General features: G+C 38.7%; 1 protein-coding gene across 1 annotated transcript in view; it reads right to left on the bottom strand.

Annotated features, from left to right (window-relative positions):
* LOC128655268 (aminopeptidase NAALADL1-like) overlaps positions 1-25,831 on the bottom strand; it is a 154,533-nt gene that overhangs the window by 115,859 nt on the left and 12,843 nt on the right. The window contains exons 5-8 of the mRNA XM_053708928.1: positions 18,460-18,649; positions 17,503-17,596; positions 15,204-15,305; positions 14,793-14,878 (exon numbers count right to left, since the gene is read on the bottom strand). Of these exons, the coding sequence (XP_053564903.1) occupies positions 14,793-14,878; positions 15,204-15,305; positions 17,503-17,596; positions 18,460-18,649 (472 nt within the window). The remainder of the gene's footprint in view (positions 1-14,792; positions 14,879-15,203; positions 15,306-17,502; positions 17,597-18,459; positions 18,650-25,831) is intronic.

Here is a 25,831-nt window from a genome sequence, read left to right on the forward strand (position 1 = left end):
AATATTATATATATATATATATATATATATATATATATATTAACACACATGACTCAGATGTCTAAATATATTTTATATTCTATATTTTTCTCACCTCTTGATGGTGAGTTCATTACAAAAATCTATGCTTAAAATAAGTTATAGTATCATCTTGATTGTAACAGGCAAAAACATTCATGATAAATAAAAGTAAATAAAATAACCAGAGCTTATCCAGAGAATTATAGGCCTAGATTTGGAGTTTGGCGGTAGATGGGCTGTTAACGCTACGCGGGCTTTTTTCTGGCCGCACCATAAAATTAACTCTGGTATCGAGAGTCCCAAAAAATGCTGCGTTAGGCTCCAAAAAAGGAGCGTAGAGCATTTTTACCGCAAATGCAACTCTCGATACCAGAGTTGCTTACGGACGCGGCCAGCCTCAAAAACGTGCTCGTGCACGATTCTCCCATAGGAAACAATGGGGCAGTTTGAGCTGAAAAAAAACCTAACACCTGCAAAAAAGCAGTGTTCAGCTCCTAACGCAGCCCCATTGTTTCCTATGGGGAAACACTTCCTACGTCTGCACCTAACACTCTAACATGTACCCCGAGTCTAAACACCCCTAACCTTACACTTATTAACCCCTAATCTGCCACCCCCGCTATCGCTGACCCCTGCATTATATTATTAACCCCTAATCTTCCGCTCCGTAAACCGCCGCAACTTACATTATCCCTATGTACCCCTAATCTGCTGCCCCTAACACCGCCGACCCCTGTATTATATTTATTAACCCCTAACCTGCCCCCCACAACGTCGCCTCCACCTGCCTACACTTATTAACCCCTAATCTGCCGAGCGGACCTGAGCGCTACTATAATAAAGTTATTAACCCCTAATCCGCCTCACTAACCCTATCATAAATAGTATTAACCCCTAATCTGCCCTCCCTAACATCGCCGACACCTAACTTCAATTATTAACCCCTAATCTGACGACCGGAGCTCACCGCTACTATAATAAATGGATTAACCCCTAAAGCTAAGTCTAACCCTAACACTAACACCCCCCTAAATTAAATATAATTTAAATCTAACGAAATTAATTAACTCTTATTAAATAAATTATTCCTATTTAAAGATAAATACTTACCTGTAAAATACATCCTAATATAGCTACAATATAAATTATAATTACATTGTAGCTATTTTAGGATTAATATTTATTTTACAGGCAACTTTGTAATTATTTTAACCAGGTACAATAGCTATTAAATAGTTAAGAACTATTTAATAGTTACCTAGTTAAAATAATAACAAAATTACCTGTAAAATAAATCCTAACCTAAGTTATAATTAAACCTAACACTACCCTATCAATAAATTAATTAAAGAAAATACCTACAATTACCTACAATAAAACCTAACACTACACTATCAATAAATAAATTAAATACAATTTCTACAAATAACTACAATTACATAAACTAACTAAAGTACAAAAAATAAAAAAGAACTAAGTTACAAAAAATAAAAAAATATTTACAAACATAAGAAAAATATTACAACAATTTTAAACTAATTACACCTACTCTAAGCCCCCTAATAAAATAACAAAGACCCCCAAAATAAAAAAATGCCCTACCCTATTCTAAATTAATAAATTTAAAAGCTCTTTTACCTTACCAGCCCTGAACAGGGCCCTTTGCGGGGCATGCCCCAAGAAAATCAGCTCTTTTGCCTGTAAAAAAAAACATACAATACCCCCCCCCAACATTACAACCCACCACCCACATACCCCTAATCTAACCAAAACCCCCCTTAAATAAACCTAACACTAAGCCCCTGAAGATCTTCCTACCTTGTCTTCACCTCAACAGGTATCACCGATCCGTCCTGGCTCCGATATCTTCATCCAACCCAAGCGGGGGCTAGACATCCACTGAAGAAGTCCAGAAGAGGGTCCAAAGTCTTCCTCCTATCCGGCAAGAAGAGGACATCCGGACCGGCAAACATCTTCATCCAAGCGGCATCTTCGATCTTCTTCCATCCGGTGCGGAGCGGGTCCATGTTGAAGCAGCCGACGCGGATCCATCCTCTTCTTCCGGCGTCTCCCGACGAATGACGGTTCCTTTAAGGGACGTCATCCAAGATGGCGTCCCTCGAATTCCGATTGGGCTCGCATTCTATTGGCTGATCGGAACAGCCAATAGAATGCAAGCTCAATCTGATTGGCTGATTGGATCAGCCAATCGGATTGAACTTGATTCTGATTGGCTGATTCCATCAGCCAATCAGAATATTCCTACCTTAATTCCGATTGGCTGATAGAATCCTATCAGCCAATCGGAATTCGAGGGACGCCATCTTGGATGATGTCCCTTAAAGGAACCGTCATTCGTCTGGAGACGCCGGAAGAAGAGGATGGATCCGCGTCGGCTGCTTCAACATGGACCCGCTCCGCACCGGATGGAAGAAGATCGAAGATGCCGCTTGGATGAAGATGTTTGCCGGTCCGGATGTCCTCTTCTTGCCGGATAGGAGGAAGACTTTGGACCCTCTTCTGGACTTCTTCAGTGGATGTCTAGCCCCCGCTTGGGTTGGATGAAGATATCGGAGCCAGGACGGATCGGTGATACCTGTTGAGGTGAAGACAAGGTAGGAAGATCTTCAGGGGCTTAGTGTTAGGTTTATTTAAGGGGGGTTTGGGTTAGATTAGGGGTATGTGGGTGGTGGGTTGTAATGTTGGGGGGGGGTATTGTATTTATTCTTTTACAGGCAAAAGAGCTGAAATTCTTGGGGCATGCCCCGCAAAGGGCCCTGTTCAGGGCTGGTAAGGTAAAAGAGCTTGTAACTTTTTTAATTTAGAATAGGGTAGGGAATTTTTTATTTTGGGGGTCTTTGTTATTTTATTAGGGGGCTTAGAGTAGGTGTAATTAGTTTAAAATTGTTGTAATATTTTTCTTATGTTTGTAAATATTTTTTTATTTTTTGTAACTTAGTTCTTTTTTATTTTTTGTACTTTAGTTAGTTTATGTAATTGTAGTTATTTGTAGAAATTGTATTTAATTTATTTATTGATAGTGTAGTGTTAGGTTTTATTGTAGGTAATTGTAGGTATTTTATTTAATTAATTTATTGATAGGGTAGTGTTAGGTTTAATTATAACTTAGGTTAGGGTTTATTTTACAGGTAATTTTGTTATTATTTTAACTAGGTAACTATTAAATAGTTCTTAACTATTTAATAGCTATTGTACCTGGTTAAAATAATTACAAAGTTGCCTGTAAAATAAATATTAATCCTAAAATAGCTACAATGTAATTATAATTTATATTGTAGCTATATTAGGATTTATTTTACAGGTAAGTATTTATCTTTAAATAGGAATAATTTATTTAATAAGAGTTAATTAATTTCGTTAGATTTAAATTATATTTAACTTAGGGGGGTGTTAGTGTTAGGGTTAGACTGAGCTTTAGGGGTTAATCCATTTATTATAGTAGCGGTGAGCTCCGGTCGTCAGATTAGGGGTTAATAATTGAAGTTAGGTGTCGGCGATGTTAGGGAGGGCAGATTAGGGGTTAATACTATTTATGATAGGGTTAGTGAGGCGGATTAGGGGTTAATAACTTTATTATAGTAGCGCTCAGGTCCGCTCGGCAGATTAGGGGTTAATAAGTGTAGGCAGGTGGAGGCGACGTTGAGGGGGGCAGATTAGGGGTTAATAAATATAATATAGGGGTCGGCGGTGTTAGGGGCAGCAGATTAGGGGTACATAAGGATAACGTAGGTGGCGGCGCTTTGCGGTCGGCAGATTAGGGGTTAATTATTGTAGGTAGCTGGCGGCGACGTTGAGGGGGGCAGGTTAAGGGTTAATAAATATAATACAGGGGTCGGCGGTGTTAGGGGCAGCAGATTAGGGCTACATAAGTATAACGTAGGTGGCGGTCGGCAGATTAGGGGTTAAAAAAAATTAATCGAGTGGCGGCGATGTGGGGGGACCTCAGTTTAGGGGTACATAGGTAGTTTATGGGTGTTAGTGTACTTTAGGGTACAGTAGTTAAGAGCTTTATGAACCGGCGTTAGCCCAGAAAGCTCTTAACTCCTGCTTTTTTCCTGCGGCTGGAGTTTTGTCGTTAGAGCTCTAACGCTCACTTCAGAAACGACTCTAAATACCGGAGTTAGAAAGATCCCATTGAAAAGATAGGATACGCAATTGACGTAAGGGGATCTGCGGTATGGAAAAGTCGCGGCTGAAAAGTGAGTGTTAGACCCTTTAATCACTGACTCCAAATACCGGCGGTAGCCTAAAACCAGCGTTAGGAGCCTCTAACGCTGGTTTTCACGGCTAACGCCAAACTCTAAATCTAGGCCATAGACTGGTAAGTCTGACACACATATTGGACAAACTACCAGAAAAAAAACTAAAAAGGATTGTATTCAAGGCTATAATCATGTAAATAAGATTTCTTTCTAATGACACGGTGAGTCCACAGATCATCATCAAATACTGTTGGGAATATCACTCCTGGCCAGCAGTAGGAGGCAAGAGCACCACAGCAAAGCTGTTAAATATAACCCTCTACCCACAATCCCCCAGTCATTCTCTTTGCCTGTAGTGCAAGGAGGAGGTGAAGTTTAGGTGTCTGATGAGAAGATTTCTTCAATCAAGATTTTTTTTCTGGGGTCTAGCCTAGTCCACATCACTCTCTTCAGTAGGGCAGTGGTGGCTTTTGAGCACTTGAGAACTTGTGAGGTACAATCCTCACTGCGTTTTCTCAAGAATCTGCTGCCCTAACTAGAAAACCTGTGTATGTTTACTCAGTTTTTCTCTCTTCACAGGTCCATGTGAGGTGCTGCACTCTCTCAAACCAGGTGAGCTGTCCTGCTGCCGGACAGCACTTTCAGGTAAGTACCATTTTAATTTTCTTTTGCAAGGAGATTGCTGGCACTTGTTACAGCTTAAAGCTGTCTTATTTAATATGGGACTGTATTAAATCTTCATGTTTAGGGCTTCTTTTAGGCAGTTTGGGCATTGGGACTGTGAGGTGATTTATGATGGCTCAGTGTGTTATAGTAGTTTTTTATACTTTAACTCTTGGTCATGGAGATTACTGTTGTAAGCCATTTTTTTTTTGGCAGTTAGGGCTCCGTAACCGCTCTGTATTTGAAAAGGGGATTGTTTCTTCTGTGAGGTCACTCTGTGAGCTGCAGGACAGGTAGGCACCTCAGTAAAGCTACTGAGGTCACTGTATAGGTAGCCTGAGGTCTATTTGGTTTGTTGCGCTAACACATATTTCTATTTAAAGACACAGTACACATTTATTTTTTATTTTCAAATAAATAATTTTTACACTTTATCCTTATTTATTACATAAGATGAATCAAGAGGCTTTTCAAACCATTATCCCAGGCGAAGTTGCTGCTTGTCAATTATGTTTTGATGCTCAGGTGGAACCTCCAGTTCCTTTTTGTCCCTCATGCATTGAGAGAACTTTTAGTTATGGAAATAAACTATTTGAACATGAGTCACCATTATTCCAGGCAAATGCTGTTAAGGTGTCTCCTGTTGCAGATATGCCACAGCTTTCTCCTCAAGCGTCCCAGCTTTTTCAGTCTCCACATACAGTGCCCTGTGATTCCTCTTACAATCCTGTAGGATTTTCTCTACAAGACATTGCTTCCCAGGTATCCCTTGCAGTATCTGAGGCCTTGTCAGCTTTCCCCATGTTGCAGGGAAGGCTTAAAAGGCAATTTAAGGAAACAGTTAGTAAGGTTTCTGATCAAGTTCTGGCTATCCAGAGTGTCCCTTCCCATAAGCCTGAGGAAGAAGACATGTCGGTAGCATCTCAGGTGGAAATCTCAGACTCAGACAGTGTAATTCCTTCTTCTGATGCTGAAGTGGTATCCTTCAGATTTAAGCTAGAACACCCTCACTTATTACTTAAGGAGGTTTTGGCTACTTAGGACGACTCTGACACAACTTTCGTAGTCAATCCTAAAAAGTCTAGTAAATTGAACAAATACTTTGATGTTCCCTCCGTGGTGGAGGTTTTTCCGGTTCCTAACCGTGCTGTGGAGATTATTGCTAGAGAATGGGAAAGACCTGGTATTCCCTTTTCTCCATCTCCTATTTTTAGGAAGATATTTCCTATAGCGGATTCTATTAAGGAGTCGTGGCAGACTGTAAGGACTACAAATTCATATCAGTACCTTTTTGTACTGTCTCTTTAAAATCTTTGTTTACTCCCTATTAAAGCCACTTCCTGCTGACTCTCAATGCTGGTTAATTGAAGTTGATATGTCAAACAGCTGACTCCTCTTACAAATCGAGAAATCGTTCTAGCAAAGAAACATTGCTACCTTAATTTGGTCATCTCGTGTGTCACTACCTGTCTACAGCGTTACCGGGTGCCTCTCAGCAGACTTCACTCTTGCAACTCCGCTGACGTCATCAGCTACGGACGAGTTGCTGTCTCCTCAGTCTCCACGATCGGCTTGTCGCCATTACATCTGCTCTACATACGAGTAAGTGAAGCTCCCAAACATCTTGACTTCACAACTGAGGTAACGCATGCCATAACTTACAACTGTATATTTAATCTAGTGTTTGTACAAGTTAAAGGGACACTGTACCCAAATTTTTTCTTTTGTAATTCAGAAAGAGCATGCAATTTTAAGCAACTTTCTAATTTACTCCTATGATCAATTTTTCTTTGTTCTCTTGCTATCATTATTTGAAAAAGAAGGCAACTAAGTTTTTTTTGGTTTCAGTACTCTGGACAGCACTTTTTTTGGTGGATGGATTTATCCACCAATCAGCAAGGACAACCCAGGTTGTTCACCAAAAATGGGCCGGCATCTAAACTTACATTCTTGCATTTCAAATAAAGATACCAAGAGAATGAAGAAAATTTGATAATAGGAGTAAATTAGAAAGTTGCTTAAAATTTCATGCTCAATCTGAATCACGAAAGAAAATTTTTGGGTACAGTGTCCCTTTAAGTTACAGCTATATTAAGTCACTAGGGTAACCTGTTAACATAACATCCTGTTTGCCTCCATGATACAAACTAACTACTTATCCAGCTGTATATCACTTACCTGTCATCATCCACAACGGTACTCATACTGTATTACTGAAGCACTAAAGATAGGTACTTTACACAGACGGTTCCTAAGGTAGAAGGAGCGATCTCCACTTTAGCCAAGAGGACTACTATTCCCATAGAGGATAGTTGTTCTTTTAAAGATCCAATGGATAAAAAATTGGAGGCTTTACTAAAAAAAGATGTATGTCCACCAGGGTCTACAATGGCAACCTGCGGTGTGTATCGCCACTGTTCCAGCACTGCGGCTTACTGGTTTGATGCGTTGTCTGAATCTCTTCAGACGGATACCCCTTTTGATGAGATCCAGGACAGGATTGAGGCTCTCAAGTAAGCCAATTCCTTCATTACAGATGCTTCCTTACAGGTTATTAATCTGGGAGCCAAAATTTCTGGTTTTGTGGTCCTATACCGCAGGGCCTTGTGGTTGAAGTCCTGGTCTGTGGATGTTTCATCTAAATCTAAGCTTATGGCTATTACTTACAAGGGTAAGACCTTGTTTGGACGTGGTTTGGCGGAAATTATCTCAGATATTACTGGAGGGAAGGGTTCTTTTCTTCCTCAAGATAAATCCAAGCTTTCCTGGAAGCCCAACCAGTCCAGGAATAAGGGAAAGCAATCTAAAAAACCTTTAGCTGATTCCAAGTCAGCATGAAGGGTTGGCCCCCAATCCGGGAGCCAACCCTGACTCTCTCTTTTTTACCAGGCTTGAATAAGAGATGTACCGGATCCCTGTGCAGTGAACATTGTCTCCCAAGGAAACAAAATAGACTTCAAATCTTTTCCTCCAAGAGGCAGGTTTCTCCTCTCCAGATTATCTATAGACAAGATAAAAAGAGAGGTGTTCTTACATCGTGTCAAGGACCTTGCCACCCTGGGGGTAATAGTTCCAGTTCCCTTTCAGGAAAGGGGTCTGGGATTTTACTTGAATCTGTTCGTAGTTCCCAAAAAATGAGGGAACTTTTCAAAAAATCCTAGATCTAAAATGTTTAAACAAGTTTCTCAGAGTGCCATCCTTCAAGATGGAGACTATACGCTTCATTCTTCCCTTGGTACAAGAGGGTCAGTTCATGACAACCATAGATCTAAATGATGCATACCTTCATGTTTCCATTAACAGGGACCATTACAAGTTTTTGAGATTCGCCTTTTTGGACAATCATTTCCAGTTTGTGTCCCTTCCATTCGGCCTTGCCACAGCTCCCAGAATTTTTTTTAAAGGTTCTGGGGGCTCTTTTAGCTGTGCTTCAATCTCGGGGTATTGCAGTGGCACCTAATCTGGATGACATTCTGGCTCAGGCACCATCTTTTCAACAAGCATAATCTCATACAGAGACCTTGTTGTCTTTTCTTCAATCCCACGGATGGAAGGTGAATTGGGAAAAAAGTTATCTGGTTCCAGCTACAAGGGTCGTATTTTTGGGGACCATAATAGACTTCCTGTTAATGAAGATTTTTCTGACGGAGGACATCATTCCATTTGCTTGGTTCCATCTCAGACCTCTGCAGTTATACATGCTCAGACAATGGAACAGGGACTATACAGACCTGTCTCCGTGTGTAGATCTAGATCAGGCGTCAATAGACTCTCTTCCGTGGTGGCTTTCTCAGGATCATCTCTCCCAGGGTACTTGCTTCCGCAGACCCTCCTGGGTGATTGTGAACACGGATGCCAGCCTTCTAGGTTGGGGAGCAGTATTGAGCTCATTGAAGGCTCAGGACTTATGGACCCAGGAGGAGTCAGTCCTGCCCATAAACATCTTGGAGCTGAGAGCAATCTTTAATGCAATTCTGGCCTGGCCTCAGTTAGCCTTAACCCAGTTTATCAGATTCCAGTCGGACAACATAACCTCGGTAGCCTACATCAACCACCAGGGGGGAACTCTGGGTTCTTTGGCCATGACAGAGGTGGTCCAAATTATTCAGTGGGCGGAGATCCACAACTGCTATCTTTCTGAGATCCACATCCCAGGAGTGGACAATTGGGAAGCAGACAGACTGAGCAGACAGACTGGGAACTTCATTCGGATGTGTTTTCCAGCTTGACCCTCAGCTGGATGACATTTCCACTAGGTCTGCATAGCAAATCCTGCGAGGCCATGCCGGAGATATGAGAATTACAAACGCCCTCTCCTGCTTGATTCAAGCAATGACTCTTGTAAGGAGAGCGAACGGAGGAAACAGGTATGCTAGACTGAAGTTCCAAGGAACTGCCCTCTCATGGCTTCTCGTCAGAATGCCAAACTTCCGAGATACAGCTCGAGGTCAAGAGATCCGCAGGCATTTCTGATCGTTGCTCGGGCAGTTCCTTGGAACTTCAGTCTAGCATACCTGTTTCCTCCGTTCGCTCTCCTTACAAGAGTCATTGCTTGAATCAAGCAGGAGAGGGCGTTTATATTTCTCATATCTCCGGCATGGCCTCGCAGGATTTGGTATGCAGACCTAGTGGAAATGTCATCCTTTCCACCTTGGAGACTACCTCTGAGGAAGGACCTTCTACTTCAGGGTCCTATCCTTCATCCAAATCTCATTTCTCTGAAGCTGACTGCTTGGAGATTGAATGTTTAGTTTTATCTAAGCGTGGATTTTCAGAGTTGGTCATGGAGACCTTTTCAGGCTCGTAAGCCTGTGACTCGCAGGATTTACCATAAAATCTGGTGTAAATACTTGTATTGGTGTGAATCCAAAGGATACTCTTGGAGTAGAGTAAGGATTCCTAGGATTTTGTCCTTTCTCCAGGATGGTCTGGAGATGGGTTTGTCGGTAAGTACACTAAATGGTCCGATTTCAGCATTGTCTATTTTGTCACATAAGCGCTTGGCGGATGTGCCAGACGTGCAATCATTTTGTCAGGCCTTGGTTAGAATTCAGCCTGTGTTTAAACCTGTTACTCCTCCATGGAGTCTTAACCTTGTTCTTAAAGTTTTACAACAGGCTCCGTTTGAGCCTATGAATTCTTTAGATATTAAGATGTTATCTTAAAAATGTTGGTTATTGTTGCTATTTCCTCTGCTCGGAGAGTTTCTGAACTCTCTGCTTTACAGTGTGATTCCCTTTATCTTATATTTCACTCTGATAAGGTTGTTCTGTGTACTAAGTTTGGTTTCCTGCCCAAGGTTGTTTCGGTCAAGAATATTAATCAGGAAATCGTTGTACCTTCTTTGTGTCCTAAATATTCTTCTCACAAAGAACACTTGTTACATAATCTGGATGTTGTGTGAGCACTAAAATTTTATTTGCAGACAACTAAGGACTTTCGTCAGTCTTCTGCATTGTTTGTTTGCTTTTCTGGGAAACGCAAGGGTCAGAAAGCTACGGCTACTTCACTTTGGCTGAAGAGAGTTATTCGCTTGGCATATAAGACTGTTGGACAGCAAACTCCTGAGAAAATCATCGCTCATTCCACAAGGGCTGTTTCTTCTTCAAAAATGAAGCTTCTGTGGAACAGATTTGCAAGGCTGCAACTTGGTCATCTTTGCACACTTTTTTCCAAATTCTATAAATTCGATACTTTTGCCTCGGCTGAGGCTTCTTTTGGGAGAAAGGTTCTTCAAGCAATGGTGCCTTCTGTTTAGGTTCCTGTCTTGTCCCTCCCTTATCATCTGTGTCCTCTGGCTTGGATATTGGTTCCCAACAGTAATTGATGATGACCCGTGGACTCACCGTGTCATTAGAAAGAAAATAACATTTATGCTTACCCGATAAATGTATTTATTCCTTGACATGGTGAGTCCACGGGGGCTGTATTCAGACAATTTCTTTTTATATAAACCTCAGGCACCTCTGCACCTTGTGTTACTTCCTTTCTCTTCTTTCCCTTTAGTCGAATGACTGGGGGATTGTAGGTAGGGGGGTGATATTTAACAGCTTTGCTATGATGCTCTTTGCCTCTTCCTGCTGGCCAGGAGTGATATTCCCAACAGTAATTGATGATGATCCATGGACTCACCGTGTCAAGAAATAAATAAATTTATTAGGTAAGCATACATTTTGTTTTTAAATAATATATTCTGTAATTAGGAACTGAGTCAACACAATTCATACAACATTTGGCTCTTGAAAGTACAGTTTATACTGAGCAGATTATTGTCTGTAAATAAATTTAGAACTGCTGGAAACATTTGTATATATTTGTATATGTTCTATTTGATTGGAACATACTCATATCAGACTAAAATGATCAGTATTGTTCATTTTGGATAATTGTTTTTATTGTAATTTGTTTTTAAGAAATCTGTTTGCACAAAACCATCTTCTTGTACACTTAACTGGCACATATCAGTTCCTTCTAGATATAGGGCTGGTCCATTAAAACAAACTGCCTACTTAAATTAAAGGGATAGGAAAGTCAAAATTAAACTTGCATAATTCAAATAGAACATGTAATTTTAAGACACTTTTAAATTCACTTCTATTTTAAAATGTGCTTTGTTCTCTTAGTATCCCTTTTTGAAAAAGAATATGAACATACCATACACTAGTGGGAGCTGCTGCTAATTGGTGCCTGCACACATTTGTCTCTTGTGATTGGCTAAATAGATGTGTTCAGCTTCCTACCAGTAGTGCAATGCTGTTCCTTCAGGATTGGATAACAAGAGAATGAAGCAAATTTGATAATAGAAGTAAATTGAAAAGTTGTTTAAAACTGTATGTTCTATCCAAATCATAAAAGACATCTTCGGGTTTACTATCCCTTTAACTAGGGTCTCTTAAGACTATACCTGTAGAGTAAATAATTCCATAAAATATATAGGGCCAAATTACAAGTGGGGCGCTCATGATAGCTAAACACGATTGTGAGATTGCAGTGTTTTTTTGCGCTCAAAATCCATATAGTGGCGCAGCATTTAAATTACCCATATTTTCTATGGGCAGCACTGAGCAGCAATATGTGCTCATATTACAAGTTTAAAGTAAATGTGAATGCAATCACATTTTACGCTCAACTTTGCGTAAAGAGTTTGGTCGGAAAAAACGTTACACTAAACTATACTATTAACCACTAAACTGCCACTCCCCCACATTGCAAACTACTCTACCACACTATTAACCCCTAAACTGTCACACACCCACATCACAAACTACCCACTGCACTATTAACCCCTAAACTGCCATACCCCCATATCTCAAACTACTCTGCTACACTATTAAACCATAAATTGCCACACCCCTACATCACAAACTACCCCACTACACTATTAACCCCTAAACTGCCATACCCCCATATCTCAAACTACCCCGCTACACTATTAAACCATAAACTGCCACACCACTACATTGCAAACTACCTTGCTACTTTATTAAGCCCTAAACCTCCACACCCCTACATCGCAAACTACCCCGCTACACTATTAACCCCTAAACTTCCACACCAACACATTGAAAACTACCCTGCTGCATTATTAACCCCTAAACTGCCACACCCCTACATCGCAAACAACCCTGCTAAACTATTAACCCCCACTAAGCTTCTAACACCTAACACCCCTAAAAATACAAAAATAAAAATCTACCATTACATAAAAAAAAATCATAATATTACATTAAAAAAAACTACTATTATATAAAAAAAACTTACAATACAGAAAAAAACTAAGATTATAGAAAATTTAAAAACTAAATATAAAACAGTTATGTCTACTTTAAAACTAAAAGCCCCCTTTAAAAACAAAATAAGATAAAAAAAAACCTATATAAACACTAAACGTTACTATAGCAATAGCCCTTAGAATGGTTTTTGTAGGGCATTGCCCTAAAGTGATTTCGGTATTTTTAAAAAAAATAAAAATATATATATATATAACCCCATTTTACAATAAAAGTAACCTCCACCCCCCAGAAAAAAGCCTAGCGGAAAAAAACTACTCTAAAAATTGCCCTGATAAAGGCGTTTGGTAGGGCATTGCCCTATACCGATTTCAGCTCTTGCTATATACAAAGAAACTAATCTAAAATAAAAAAATCTAAACTAAAAAAATCTATCCTAAAAAAAAGATTGCCCTGAAAGGGCATTTGGTTGGGCATTGCCCTTAGAAGGGCATTTTGTTGGACAGTGCCCTAAAGTGAGCATAGCTCTTTTGCTACCCAATACAAAAAAATATTATAAAGAAAACCTGATCTAAAAGGTCATTTAGGGTAGTGACCTAAAGTGTACATAGTTCTTTTGCTGCCCAATAAAAACACTATTCTAAAAAAAAACTAATATAAAAAAAATAAAAGGGCATTTACTTATTTGGTAGGGCAGCTCTTTTGCTGCCCAATTAAAAAAAAACTACTCCAAAAAAATCCTAATCTAAAAAAAACCCCTATAATTAAAAAAAGATTGCCCTGAAAAGGGCACTGCCCTAAAGTGAACATAGCTCTTTTTCATAAAAAAAACCCTCACCTAAACCCCCCCCCCCATAAAAAAAACCAAACTATAGATATACGTCAAGGATAGTACTCACCAAACTTGAGTCCGGCTTCTACGTGATCGCCAACTTTCATGCTCCTCATCATGACATGGCCCATCTTTATCCTGGAGGCGGTTGTCCAATTTTTTCTATCTTCCACCTGATGCATCTTCTTAGCTTCATATCTTCGGATCGTCTGTCCCCAACGTCCTCTTCATGTGGTCACCCACTGCACACTGAAGTTTGAATGCGAGGTACCCGCTTAAATAAGGGTACCATTGCATTCCTATGGGCTGATTTTCAAATTCAAATCAGCCAATAGAAAAAGCTTTCATTCTATTGGCTGAATTTCATTTGGAAATTAAATTCAGCCAATAGCAGTGCAAGGGGGGTAACTCACATTCAAACTTCAGTGTGCGGCAGGTGACCACATAAAGAGGATGTTGGCAATGTAAGATCTGAAGATAAGAAGACTCATCGGGTGAAAGATGGATGAAGATGGGCCACCTCCACCAAGATGATAGAAGACGGACCTCTGTTGCCTCCATGAAGATGGGCTCCAGCTGCTGCCAGGGTAAGGATGGGCCCCGCCATGAAGGGAGCACCGCAGTTGGCGATCACTTAGCAGAATTCAAGTTTGGTGAGTACCATCTTTAGGGTGTTTGTTTTATAGAATAGGGTTTTTTATTGGGCAGCAAAAGAACTTTAGGGCACTGTCCTACAAAATGCCCTTCTAAGGGCAATGCCCATTGCCCACCCAAATGCCCTTTTCAGGCCAATTTTTAGAGTAGGTTGTTTTTTTAGATAGGCTTTTTTTTGGAGGGGTGGGGGTTAGTTTTATTGTATTTAAGCTGAATCGCTATAGGGCAATGCCCTACAAAAAGCCCTTCTCAGCTATGTGGGGGCGTGGTGACTTAGGGGGTTAATAGTGTATTTGGGTACTTTTTGGTGGGTTATGTGGTGGTTTAGGGGTTATAAGAGTAGGGGACTTATTGCGATGTGGTTTAGCGCGCGAGTATGGTTGTTTTTCATGCTTTTCGCACTCCATTGAAAACTATGGGTGAATATGTTAACAAGGTCACGATATTGCAACTTCAGCTTTTTGTATGTGTGGGACTAGCGCGCAAGCAAAAAAATTTTACTTTCAACTTGTTATACGCACAGTATCTGACTGGCAAAAAACAAAACAAAGTCGGGAGCGATATATAGTGCTTCAACTGTAATCTAGCCCATAAACTGCAGAATCAATAATACATTCATTTTTTATATGAAAGTATTAACATCAGCCACATAATTCGTAGATCTCTCACCAGGTTCCACAGCTCCTCTAATAAGACCCATTACGTTGGCTGAAGATTTGATTGTTCTGTTGTTGTAAACATTCACCTGGACATCACTGCAATAGAAGTTCAAAGGTTCTATTTCAGAGGGTGTACACTTATAACACTACATCTAAAGAGAGCTAAGGTTCTATTTAATTAAAATTAAATTAAGACACATTCTAATTAGTCTGAAGGATAGTCCAGGCATGAGGGAAAACAAGAGAATTATGTACATGTGAATGTGAAAAGTGACATGACATTTATCTGCAGGGGGGCGGATAGGTCAGGTGGGAGCATATTTGGAATTTACATGCATCTTATTTTCATTTTGAGAAAAATATCCAACTCATTGGAAACAAAATATAACTATACAAGATGGTGTAATTAAGTATTTAATACCTGTTGTTGAAACGGCTGCTTTGGCTGAAGCCAGGTCCTAAATTATAAACACAACCCAGAGATCCTTGCCAGTTTTCCGGAGCAGCAGGTCCCCCCAGCTCACTGTGGAGGAGCAGAAAGTCAGTCATTGTGAGAAACACAAAGTAGTATAATCCAGAGGACGACTATGAAATAATGATTTTTCCTACCTTTACTACTGAGCTGCGATATTTATTTCCCTTTTACTACTACTATTATACTTATAATAATATTGATAATTATATAATATCAGTTGAAGAAATCAATATAGTTTAATTGTAATTTTACTACCAATTTTAATCTACCATTAAAAAGGATCAAATGTAAATTTTGTAAGTTGCAGAGAAATCCAAATAACGTACAAATTTAAAAAAAAACAAGCATCTAAAAAAACTTGTATTTCCATATAAATGTGCAAGTTCTACTAAATGTGTAAAACACTATTACTATTAACCACACAACAAATTCTTATAGACTAAAATCTAGATCTAAGGAGGGGGAATTAATTTAGAGCTTCACAACCAAGGGAACAGTGCACATCAAACAGACCAAATGAAAACTATGCCAACAAATATGCATTGAAACCTTTGTAAATAAATAACACTGCCAACAATGGCCCCATCCAAATCATCAGAATTTGAATGTGTAGTTTCTCATAGGGCATTTGTGGCACACTAACACCCCGTTGCCTTGCAACAACAGTGGGATTCCAATGCTTTAGAAAACAAATTTCCAACAGTTTTTGCATATTTGGACTTTTTAAACTTAACAGCCTTGATCTCTTGGAAACAAAATGTGACCTCTTTAGTGGTACATCTTGTCTTTTCAAATGGAATGTACATGATTTCACATACAATTAAGGGCTCCATGTACTAAATTGTCAATTTCCTCGCCCGTCGACATGTGGATAAACTCGCTTTAAACTTGTTTTAGCTTGCAACAAGCAAAATGATGTCCGCTACCCCTATGTACTAAAAACACCTTGAAAATGTTTGCGTCTAATCCGCTGCAAGCAGTTGCGGACGATTGGCATCTTTGACACCTCACTCGTAGCAATTAATCTAATGTAATACTATGTCTGGAAAAGTCTAAAGCTAATTATTCCCACGTGACCTGCAAGGTGTCAAAGACATCATAATAGTCGTGGGTAGAGAAGTCAGCTTACATAAAAATGAAAATTGTTGTACAGATACCCATCTACTTTTTATAAAGTTCGGTAGCAACGTGATTTATTTAAATCTATACTTATCGATCATGGCTTCATCTGGAGCTGAATCACAACCTTAACCATGCCGTCATCGGCTCAAGATAATCTTATATTTCATTATACAAATTCAATATTGCTTCACGATCAAGCCTAAATCTTTGAACAATCTCTTGGTCGGAAAGGCTATGTAAACCAGCCCGTGGAAGTAATACAAAGGGTACCCGCATTCTCCTTCTACTTAAATGATTGTCCACATCTGTTTCTCGATTTTGCCTTCTACACCCGATTTGCATCACACAAAGAATAAACAAATAAAGAAGTGTCTCCATGCCTGACTCAATCAATAATGTAAGTAAATAGATTGGTTGGACCTTTAATACAACTAGTGATAGGCGTCTATCTTATACCTCCTATTGTTTTGTTCCATTTCAAGTTTTAGAATATCATGCACTGTTGCAATTCATTTCTCCAGTACTGGAATACGAGCTTCTAGATAGAGATATGATCCCTGTAGTGGCTGCTAAATATTCTAGAGCAAACTGTAACTTTCAATTTGTAATACCATTGCTATTTCCTGCGGTCACAATCTTCATTGAAGGTATAGTTTGTACTTGAGCAATGAAGGGTCACAAGAACAAACTATAACTTTCAACTTGTAATACCATTGCTTTTTAGCACGGTCATGATCTTCATTGATAGTATAGTTTGTGCTCGAGCGATGTTGACCACAGTAACTCATCAGCATCCCATAAATGCCTTTAAAACAAACTCATTAAGCTCTTGTTTAATGTGCAATATTTAATGTATTGTACACTTAATGGAACTACAGATGTTAACGACAGGAATGTCCACTAGTGATACGTTTAAAAAAAGACAGGTGAGAACAGGTTCAACAAATTTCTATATAATCTTGCCTTTACAACAAGGTCAGTCAGCAACCTCACAAGTATCTATGAAAATGTCCCAATGAAAAGTCTATTAGAAATAGAAACACATCTGACAGATATATTTTTCTAAAGCTTACATATTTTCGATGATTAAATATGTTGACTTTTCATGTTTATTGACTCTTACCATATTAGGGTCTTAGCATCTTCAAACCCTATTGGTTGTGCAGGTATTGGGGAAAGACCCTTAATCTGGGTTTCATTGATTCTGTAGGTGAAACCTGGAACAACACTAGAGAATTAACCACCCATAATAAGAATTAAAACAGAGAAAACATAAAAAAGAAACAGATTTTGATAGCATTAGACAGACAAGAGACAATGGGAGATAGAAGATAAACATAGATTTTTATAGCATTAGACAAAAACATTTATAAGGCATTTATAGCAATTAGTGAGCTTATCTAAGCATATCATTGAGCACACCTTATCAGGGATATTTAACTTGATGATTGTGATTCAACTGATTGATATGGAGTTAACAAATGTCATTGCATCATTTATTTTGAACATTTACGTTCCATTTATCAAGCTGTCAATAAATAGACTTCCTGAGATAAAGATATATACACCTAAAATTGTATTAAAAAAATTGCAGAGTATGTTAAGGAAGAGCAGCGATCAGATGATATATCCAATGGCAAAATTCATGAGAACCAACAAATTAGACCAGGTAATTGATATACCGGTATTATATATTGTATTATTATAGTTTGGGATTCACTGGCTGTTGTGTATTACAAAGTTAGCAGTTTGCTTTATTTTTTATGAATAGCTTTAGATTTTATAGATTAAAACTGTACTCCTCTTTCTACATATATTGGTAATCGAACATTGCTAATCACGTAAGTAGTTTATGCACCAGTCCTAACATTATTTAAATTTCTTGATATAACAATATTTTGTTTTGTTTGTTACCTTTTGTAGTACTAGTAAGACATTTAATATATATATATATATATATATATATATATATATATATATATATATATATAATATAATTAAATTTATAAGAAAAGGAGAATATAATATATAAGATATGAAAATGTATGAGGGAAATAAAAGGAAATTGATTAGAAGTTACTTTTAGCTGGATAATAAGGTGTGAGTTGGTCTCCAAAATTCTCCTTGAATGAGCCCCTTTCAACCCCCGAGGGAGGCATGTACCAGGAATTGGGGTAAGTTTCACTTGCATCAGCCTTCCCATCATTTATATCTTTGGGATCAGTATAAATCACAACACCTACGACTCCAAATTCAGCTGCATTTATTGCCTGGAAGACAAACAAAAAAATTGTAAAAACAATAACTAGTTTACCATGTATAATATCACTGATGTACAACATATGACCTGCTCATTAATTAGTTGGTTAAAGGGACAGTCAAGTCCAAAAAAAACTTTAATGTTTCAAATAGAACATGTAATTTTAAACATCTTTCCAATTTACTTTTATCACCAATTTTGCTTTGTTCTTTTGGTATTCTTAGTTGAAAGCTAGACCTAGGAAGGCTCATATGATAATTTGTAAGCCCTTGAAGGCCGCCTCTAATCACAGGCTTTTGTATTTGCTTTTCACAGCAGGGGAGAGCTAGTTCAGGAAAACCCGGATAACATTGTGAGCACGCCCGTGGATTGTGGCAGACACTGCACTAATTGGCTAAAATGAAAGTCAATAGATAATAAATAAAATGTCATGTGATCAGGGGCTGTCAGAAGATGCTTAGATACAAGTTAATCACAGAGGTAAAAAGTGTATTATTATAACTGTGTTGGTTATGCAAAACTGGGGAATGGGTAATAAAGGGATTATCTATCTTTTAAAACAACAACAATTCTGGTGTTGACTGTCCCTTTAAGTGCATTTTGTTAGTAATATTTGCATTGCTTTGCAAATTTTAAAATCCCATTAGGTATTGTTTACCCTACTTCTTTTGCTGTGGTAAGTTAGGGGCAGATAGGCAGATTGTATTTAGTGCCTTTATATATTAAACAATCACTGGGCAGCAAGCAAGTGTTCTGAATTCCATGGAATACAGTCCAGCCTCTCCGAGGGAGTGGAAAAACTATTATTATCAAAATTCAATTACAGGAAAAGCAGCCAAATATATAATGAAAGGGCATTGTTTTTTCCCACTATGAAAATGTAAACTTCTGTCCCTTTAAAGGAACATTCAAGAGAAAAAATAAAATGCTCATTGGAGCTTTTTATTCTTAAAAAAAAAAACAACAAAAAAACAACTTTCTTTTACTATCTTTAACTCCAGTGCCGTTCCACTTTAGTCCACATACTACACAAAATTTGTAGTATATTGTTATTTAGAAAAAAAAGGCATTTGATCAGAGCCAGATAAACAGGTCATAGTAGTTTAAAAATGACATGCTCTTAGTCGTGACTATCACTGCTGATTGGATTGAAAAAAAGCTTAATCTTCTATACACAGTGAGACCAATACTTCGATAATAAAATTCTCCTGCTCGGAATGAAATTATAGTGCAGCCTTTAAAGGGGCTAAACTCACTGAAAGCTGTAAGAAAAAGGGCGGAACATGGAAGTCCAGAGAGATTAGAGAGGCCTCCAATACAAATTTCCGCTGATGATCTAAAATGAACTTCCAGCACTACAATATTTTAGACATGCAAATTTTGTTATAAATGTCTCTATGGAGTGTTCTCTGCATTTCTGTATGTGAAGGAGAGACAAACCCAGTGCAATATAGCAGAAAATGAGATGAGAATTTTGTTACATTTACACTGCTTTGTATTTTTCGTGTTACTTTAACAAATTAGGACCATCCTTTGAATATTTCTGTGTTTCTTTTACAAATTACATTGCATTTTATATTTGCTCTAAAACTGACAGCTTCAGAAAGCAGGATGGACAGGAGAGTTTCCTGGGCTGAACAGGATAGTTCCCAGGGTATGGGGCCGATTTATTATGTCCGCCTGATATGTCCGCCCAACATCACTAAATGCCGACGGCATACGCTGTTGGCATTTAACATTGCACAAACATTTCTGGTAAAATGATTGTGCAATGCCACCCCCAATCGGCTGCTAGCAGGGGGTGTCACTCATCCCAATCGTATCTGATCGGGATGATTGCTATCCGCCCCCTCAGAGGTGGCGGACGAGTTAAGGAGAGCAGGTCTTACGACCGCTGCTTCTTAACTTATGTTTCCAGCAATCTGGAAACTACGGAGGTAGATTGCAGCATCCGCTGTTTGTTAAATCTACCCCTATGTCTGAAGCTTTCTCATAATTCTCATGAAATGCTGTAAGCATATTACACAAGCTGGAACTTTAATTCATCAGATCCTTAGAGTGAACAATGGAAAAAGAAACATTTTAATATCTCTCTGTCTCACCCTCCAATGGGAGTGTAGTTTCTTCTAAACCTTCTAGTTTACATAGCTTTGCTATAACCAGTACTCAGGTATTCAGTATAGATGCGGATATGAAAGGCAAAACCAGCTATTTCAAATGGCAAAATAAAGGTAAATATGTTATTAATAAACAATTAAAGGGACACTGAACCCAAAAAAAAGCTTTCATGATTCAGATAGAGCATGCAATTTTAAGCAACTTTCTAATTTACTCCTATTATCAATTTTTCTTTGTTCTCTTAATATCTTTATTTGAAAAAGAAGGCATCTAAGCTAAGAAGCCAGCAATTTTTTAGTTCGGAACCATGGACAGCACTTGTTTATTGGTGCTGTCCAATCAGCAAGGACAACCCAGGTTGTTCCCCAAAAATGGGCCGGCATCTAAACTTAGATTCTTGCTTTTCAAATAAATATACCAAGAGAATGAAGAAAATTTGATAATAAGAGTAAATTAGAAAGTTGCTCAAAATTGCATGCTCTATCTGAATCAGGAAAGAAAAAATTTGGGTTCAGTGTCCCTTTAAATACACTCCAGCAATGAATGATCTGGAATACATCAAATGGGAGGGGGGAGAAAAGCACAGTACACTGCCCACCAACAAAACAGGCATATTATGTATCAGTTCATAGATTTAAGGGAATATCTTTGAGTGGATTTCAGAGTTTTTACATTTTGTGTATCTATTGCCATTAAGACCAATGCTTCATATATTTGTTTACCAATTTTGTTTTATATCATAGTCTCAAAATGTTTACCACTGTCCCTTTACGGGATTTAAAGGGACACTCAAGTCAAAATTAAACTTTCTTGATTCAGATAGAGCATGCAATTTTAATCAACTTTCCAATTTACTTCCATTAACAAAATGTGCGCAGTCTTTTTATATTTACACCTTTTGAGTCGCCAGCCCCTACTGAGCATGTGCAAGATTTTACAGAATATACTTATATGCATTTATGATTGGCTGATGGCTGTCACATGATACAGGGGGAGTGGAAATACATAAGTTTGAAATTTGTCAGAAAAAAAATCTACTACTTATTTGAAGTTCAGACTAAGAGGCCTATTTATCATAGGTCTTGTGGACCTGATCCGACGCGCTCTCCGTATTCAGCATTGCACCAGCAGCTCCCAAGAGCTGCTGGTGCAACGCCGCTCCCTGCAGACTCGCGGCCAATGGGCTGCCAGCAGGGAGGTGTCAATCAACCCGATCGTACTCGATCGTGTTGAATTCCGGCGATTCTTGTCCGCCTCATAAGAGCAGGCGGACAAGGTTATGGAGCAGCGATCATTAGACCGCTGCTATATAACTGCTGTTTCTGGCGAGCCTGCAGGCTCGCCAGGAATACGAGGCGTCAAGCTCCATTCGGAGCTTGATAGATAGGCCCCTAAGTGCTATTGCATTGCCTTTTTATCATGCATTTGTTGATTATGCAAATCTACTGTATTTACTGGTCCTTTAAGGGTCTGCAAGGATTTCATGTGTTTGCATTTTTTACCTGAGATAAAAAGTAAAATTTTAAGAAACTGCATATTGTCCTCATGATCACGGTACTGTACGATCTTTCTGAAGGTACTATGTATACAAGGATATTAAAATTATATAAAACTAACTTTAGGTTGCATGTATACATTGTACTATAACATGTAAATATTGTATAAATTACCTAAGATATTGTTCCTTACACTTGATCCCATCCCCTCTCCAAGCTGTTCCATTTTACAAATATTAATTTAAATTGAGAAGGAGATAAAACTGTGAGATTAAAATCATCCATTAGATAAAAGTAAGAACCATAAAAATATTGTATAGCCAATCAGCACATCTAGGCAAGTATCCCCGCTTGCTTTCCCAAAGAAGCAGTTTGAATAAAGTGTTTTGTAAAGTGTTTTGTACCTGTAGCAAAATACTGAAGTGAAAATATTGAGGTCAATGAATTTGTTTTATACTTAAAAGGGACATGCTACTCAGCATAAATTCTCATTCATACTCTATACAAGTATGAGAAATAAAATGTTTTTTTGATGTACACCTGAGTTTTCCTATATTTAAAACTAAGATAAACTCACCAGAGTAAGTGCTCTGTGAGCAGTTATCATCTAGCTACTATTTTTTATTTTCATCTGTATGGAGGAAAAAACAACAAATAGCCATCAACATTATCAGTTTTGCTTTACTGTGATCTTGTGGGGTTTTGCCATAATATTGTGGGGTTTCAATGTGATGTCACAACATTTCATAATAAACTTCCTTAATCTCTTAAGGATCGGGCATTTCAGACTAAGGGGCCTAGTTATCAAGCCGTCAACCTCAAATACGCTGGAATTCCGCAGCGTATTTGTGGCGAGGCTGATTCGCCTTAGTTATCAAAGGCTAGAGACCGGCAAAAGTAGAATTTTGTGACGTAAACTTCGATCCGCCGGACTCAGTCCGACACAGATCGATTCTTACGTCACTCCAGATGTTCTGCACACAAGTGCGCACAATCTGACTACTTTTGCTAGTTATCAAAAAACTAGCAGGTACGCTCAGCACTTTTACGGCCCAGCGTACCTGGTTTTCAAACCGCCACCCTGGAGGCGGCGGATCCCATAGGAATCAATGGGAGTCTGACCATAGCGAAAGTACAAGTTCGCTGCTTCCAGACATCCCATTGATTTCTATGGGAGCTGTCTACACTTAACACCCTAACATGTACCCCGAGTCTAAACACCACTAATCTGTCCCCCCTACACCGCTGCAACTAAATAAAGTTATTACCCCCTAAACCGCCACTCCCGGAGCCCACCGCAACTATAATAAATGTCTTAACCCCTAAACCACCGCTCCCGGAGCCCACCGCCACCTACATTATACCTAGTAACCCCTATCCTGCCCCCCCTATACCGTCGCCCTCTATAATAAAGTTATTAACCCCTATCTTGCTGATCCCGCACCTCGCCGCAACTAAATAAATAGTTTAACCCCTAAACCGCCGCTCCCTGAACCCGCCGCAACCTATATTAAATTTATTTACCCCTATCCTGCCCCCCCTACACCGTCGCCACCTATAATAAATTTATTAACCCCTATCCTGCCCCCACTACACCGCCGCCACTGTAATAAAATTATTAACCCCTAAACCTAAGTCTAACACTAACCCTAACACCCCCTAACTTAAATATTAATTAAATAAATCTAAATAATATTTCTATTATGAACTAAATTAATCCTATTTAAAACTAAATACTTACCTATAAAATAAACCCTAATATAGCTACAATATAAATAATAATTATATTGTAGCTATCTTAGGATTTATTTTTATTTTACAGGCAAATTTAAATTTATTTTAACTAGGTACAATAGCTATTAAATAGTTATTAACTATTTAATAGCTTACCTAGCTAAAATAAAGAGAAATTAACCTGTAAAATAAAAACTAACCTAAGTTACAATTACACCTAACACTACACTATACTTAAATAAATTATTCCTATTTAAAACTAAATACTTACCTGTAAAATAAACCCTAAGATAGCTACAATATAATTAATAATTACATTGTAGCTATCTTAAGATTTATATTTATTTTACAGGTAACTTTGTATTTATTTTAGCTAGTTAGAATAGTTATTAAATAGTTATTAACTATTTAATAACTACCTAGCTAAAAGAAATACAAAATTACCTGTAAAATAAATCCTAACCTAAGTTACAATTAAACCTAACACTACACTATCATTACATTAATTAAATAAATTAACTACAAATAACTAAAATTAAATACAATTGCATAAACTAACTAAAGTTCAAAAAATAAAAAAAGCTAAGTTACAAAAAATAAAAAAAATAAGTTACAAACATTTTAAAAATATTACAACAATTTTAAGCTACTTACACCTAATCTAAGCCCCCTAATAAAATAACAAACCCCCCAAAATAAAAAAATGCCCTACCCTATTCTAAATTAAAAAAGTTCAAAGCTCTTTTACCTTACCAGCCCTTAAAAGGACCTTTTGTGGGGCATGCCCCAAAGAATTCAGCTCTTTTGCCTGTAAAAGAAAAATACAACCCCCCCCAACATTAAAACCCACCACCCACATACCCCTAATCTAACCCAACCCCCCCTTAAAATAACCTAACACTAATCCCCTGAAGATCATACTACCTTGAGTCGTCTGCACTCAGCCGAGCAGCAATGGAACCGAAGTGGACATCCGGAGCGGAAGAAGTTATCCTCCAAGCGGCGCTGAAGAAATCTTCCAATCCGATGAAGTGATCCTCCAAGTGGCGCTGAAGAAGTCTTCGATCCGGGCGATGTCATCTTCCAAGAGGCGCTGAAGAAGTCTTCTATCCGGGCGATGTCATCTTCCAAGCCGGGTCTTCAATCTTCATCCCGCCGACGCGGAACATCCTTCTTTACCGACGGACTACCGACGAATGAAGGCTCCTTTAAGGGACGTCATCCAAGATGGCGTCCCTTCAGTTCCGATTGGCTGATAGGATTCTATCAGCCAATCGGAATTAAGGTAGGAAAAATCTGATTGGTTGATTGAATCAGCCAATCAGATTCAAGTTCAATCCGATTGGCTGATCCAATCAGCCAATCAGATTGAGCTCGCATTCTATTGGCTGATCGGAACAGCCAATAGAATGCGAGCTCAATCTGATTGGCTGATTGGATCAGCCAATCGGATTGAACTTGAATCTGATTGGCTGATTCAATCAACCAATCAGATTTTTCCTACCTTAATTCCGATTGGCTGATAGAATCCTATCAGCCAATCGGAACTGAAGGGACGCCATCTTGGATGACGTCCCTTAAAGGAGCCTTCATTCGTCAGTAGTCCGTCGGTAAAGAAGGATGTGCCGCGTCGGCGGAATGAAGATTGAAGACCCGGCTTGGAAGATGACATCGCCCGGATAGAAGACTTCTTCAGCACCTCTTGGAAGATGACATCGCCCGGATTGAAGACTTCTTCAGCGCCGCTTGGAGGATCACTTCATCGGATGGAAGATTTCTTCAGCGCCGCTTGGAGGATAACTTCTTCCGCTCCGGATGTCCACTTCGGTTCCATCGCTGCTTGG

The sequence above is a fragment of the Bombina bombina genome, chromosome 4 (assembly GCF_027579735.1).
Source record: "Bombina bombina isolate aBomBom1 chromosome 4, aBomBom1.pri, whole genome shotgun sequence".
In the NCBI taxonomy this organism is placed as follows: domain Eukaryota; kingdom Metazoa; phylum Chordata; class Amphibia; order Anura; family Bombinatoridae; genus Bombina; species Bombina bombina.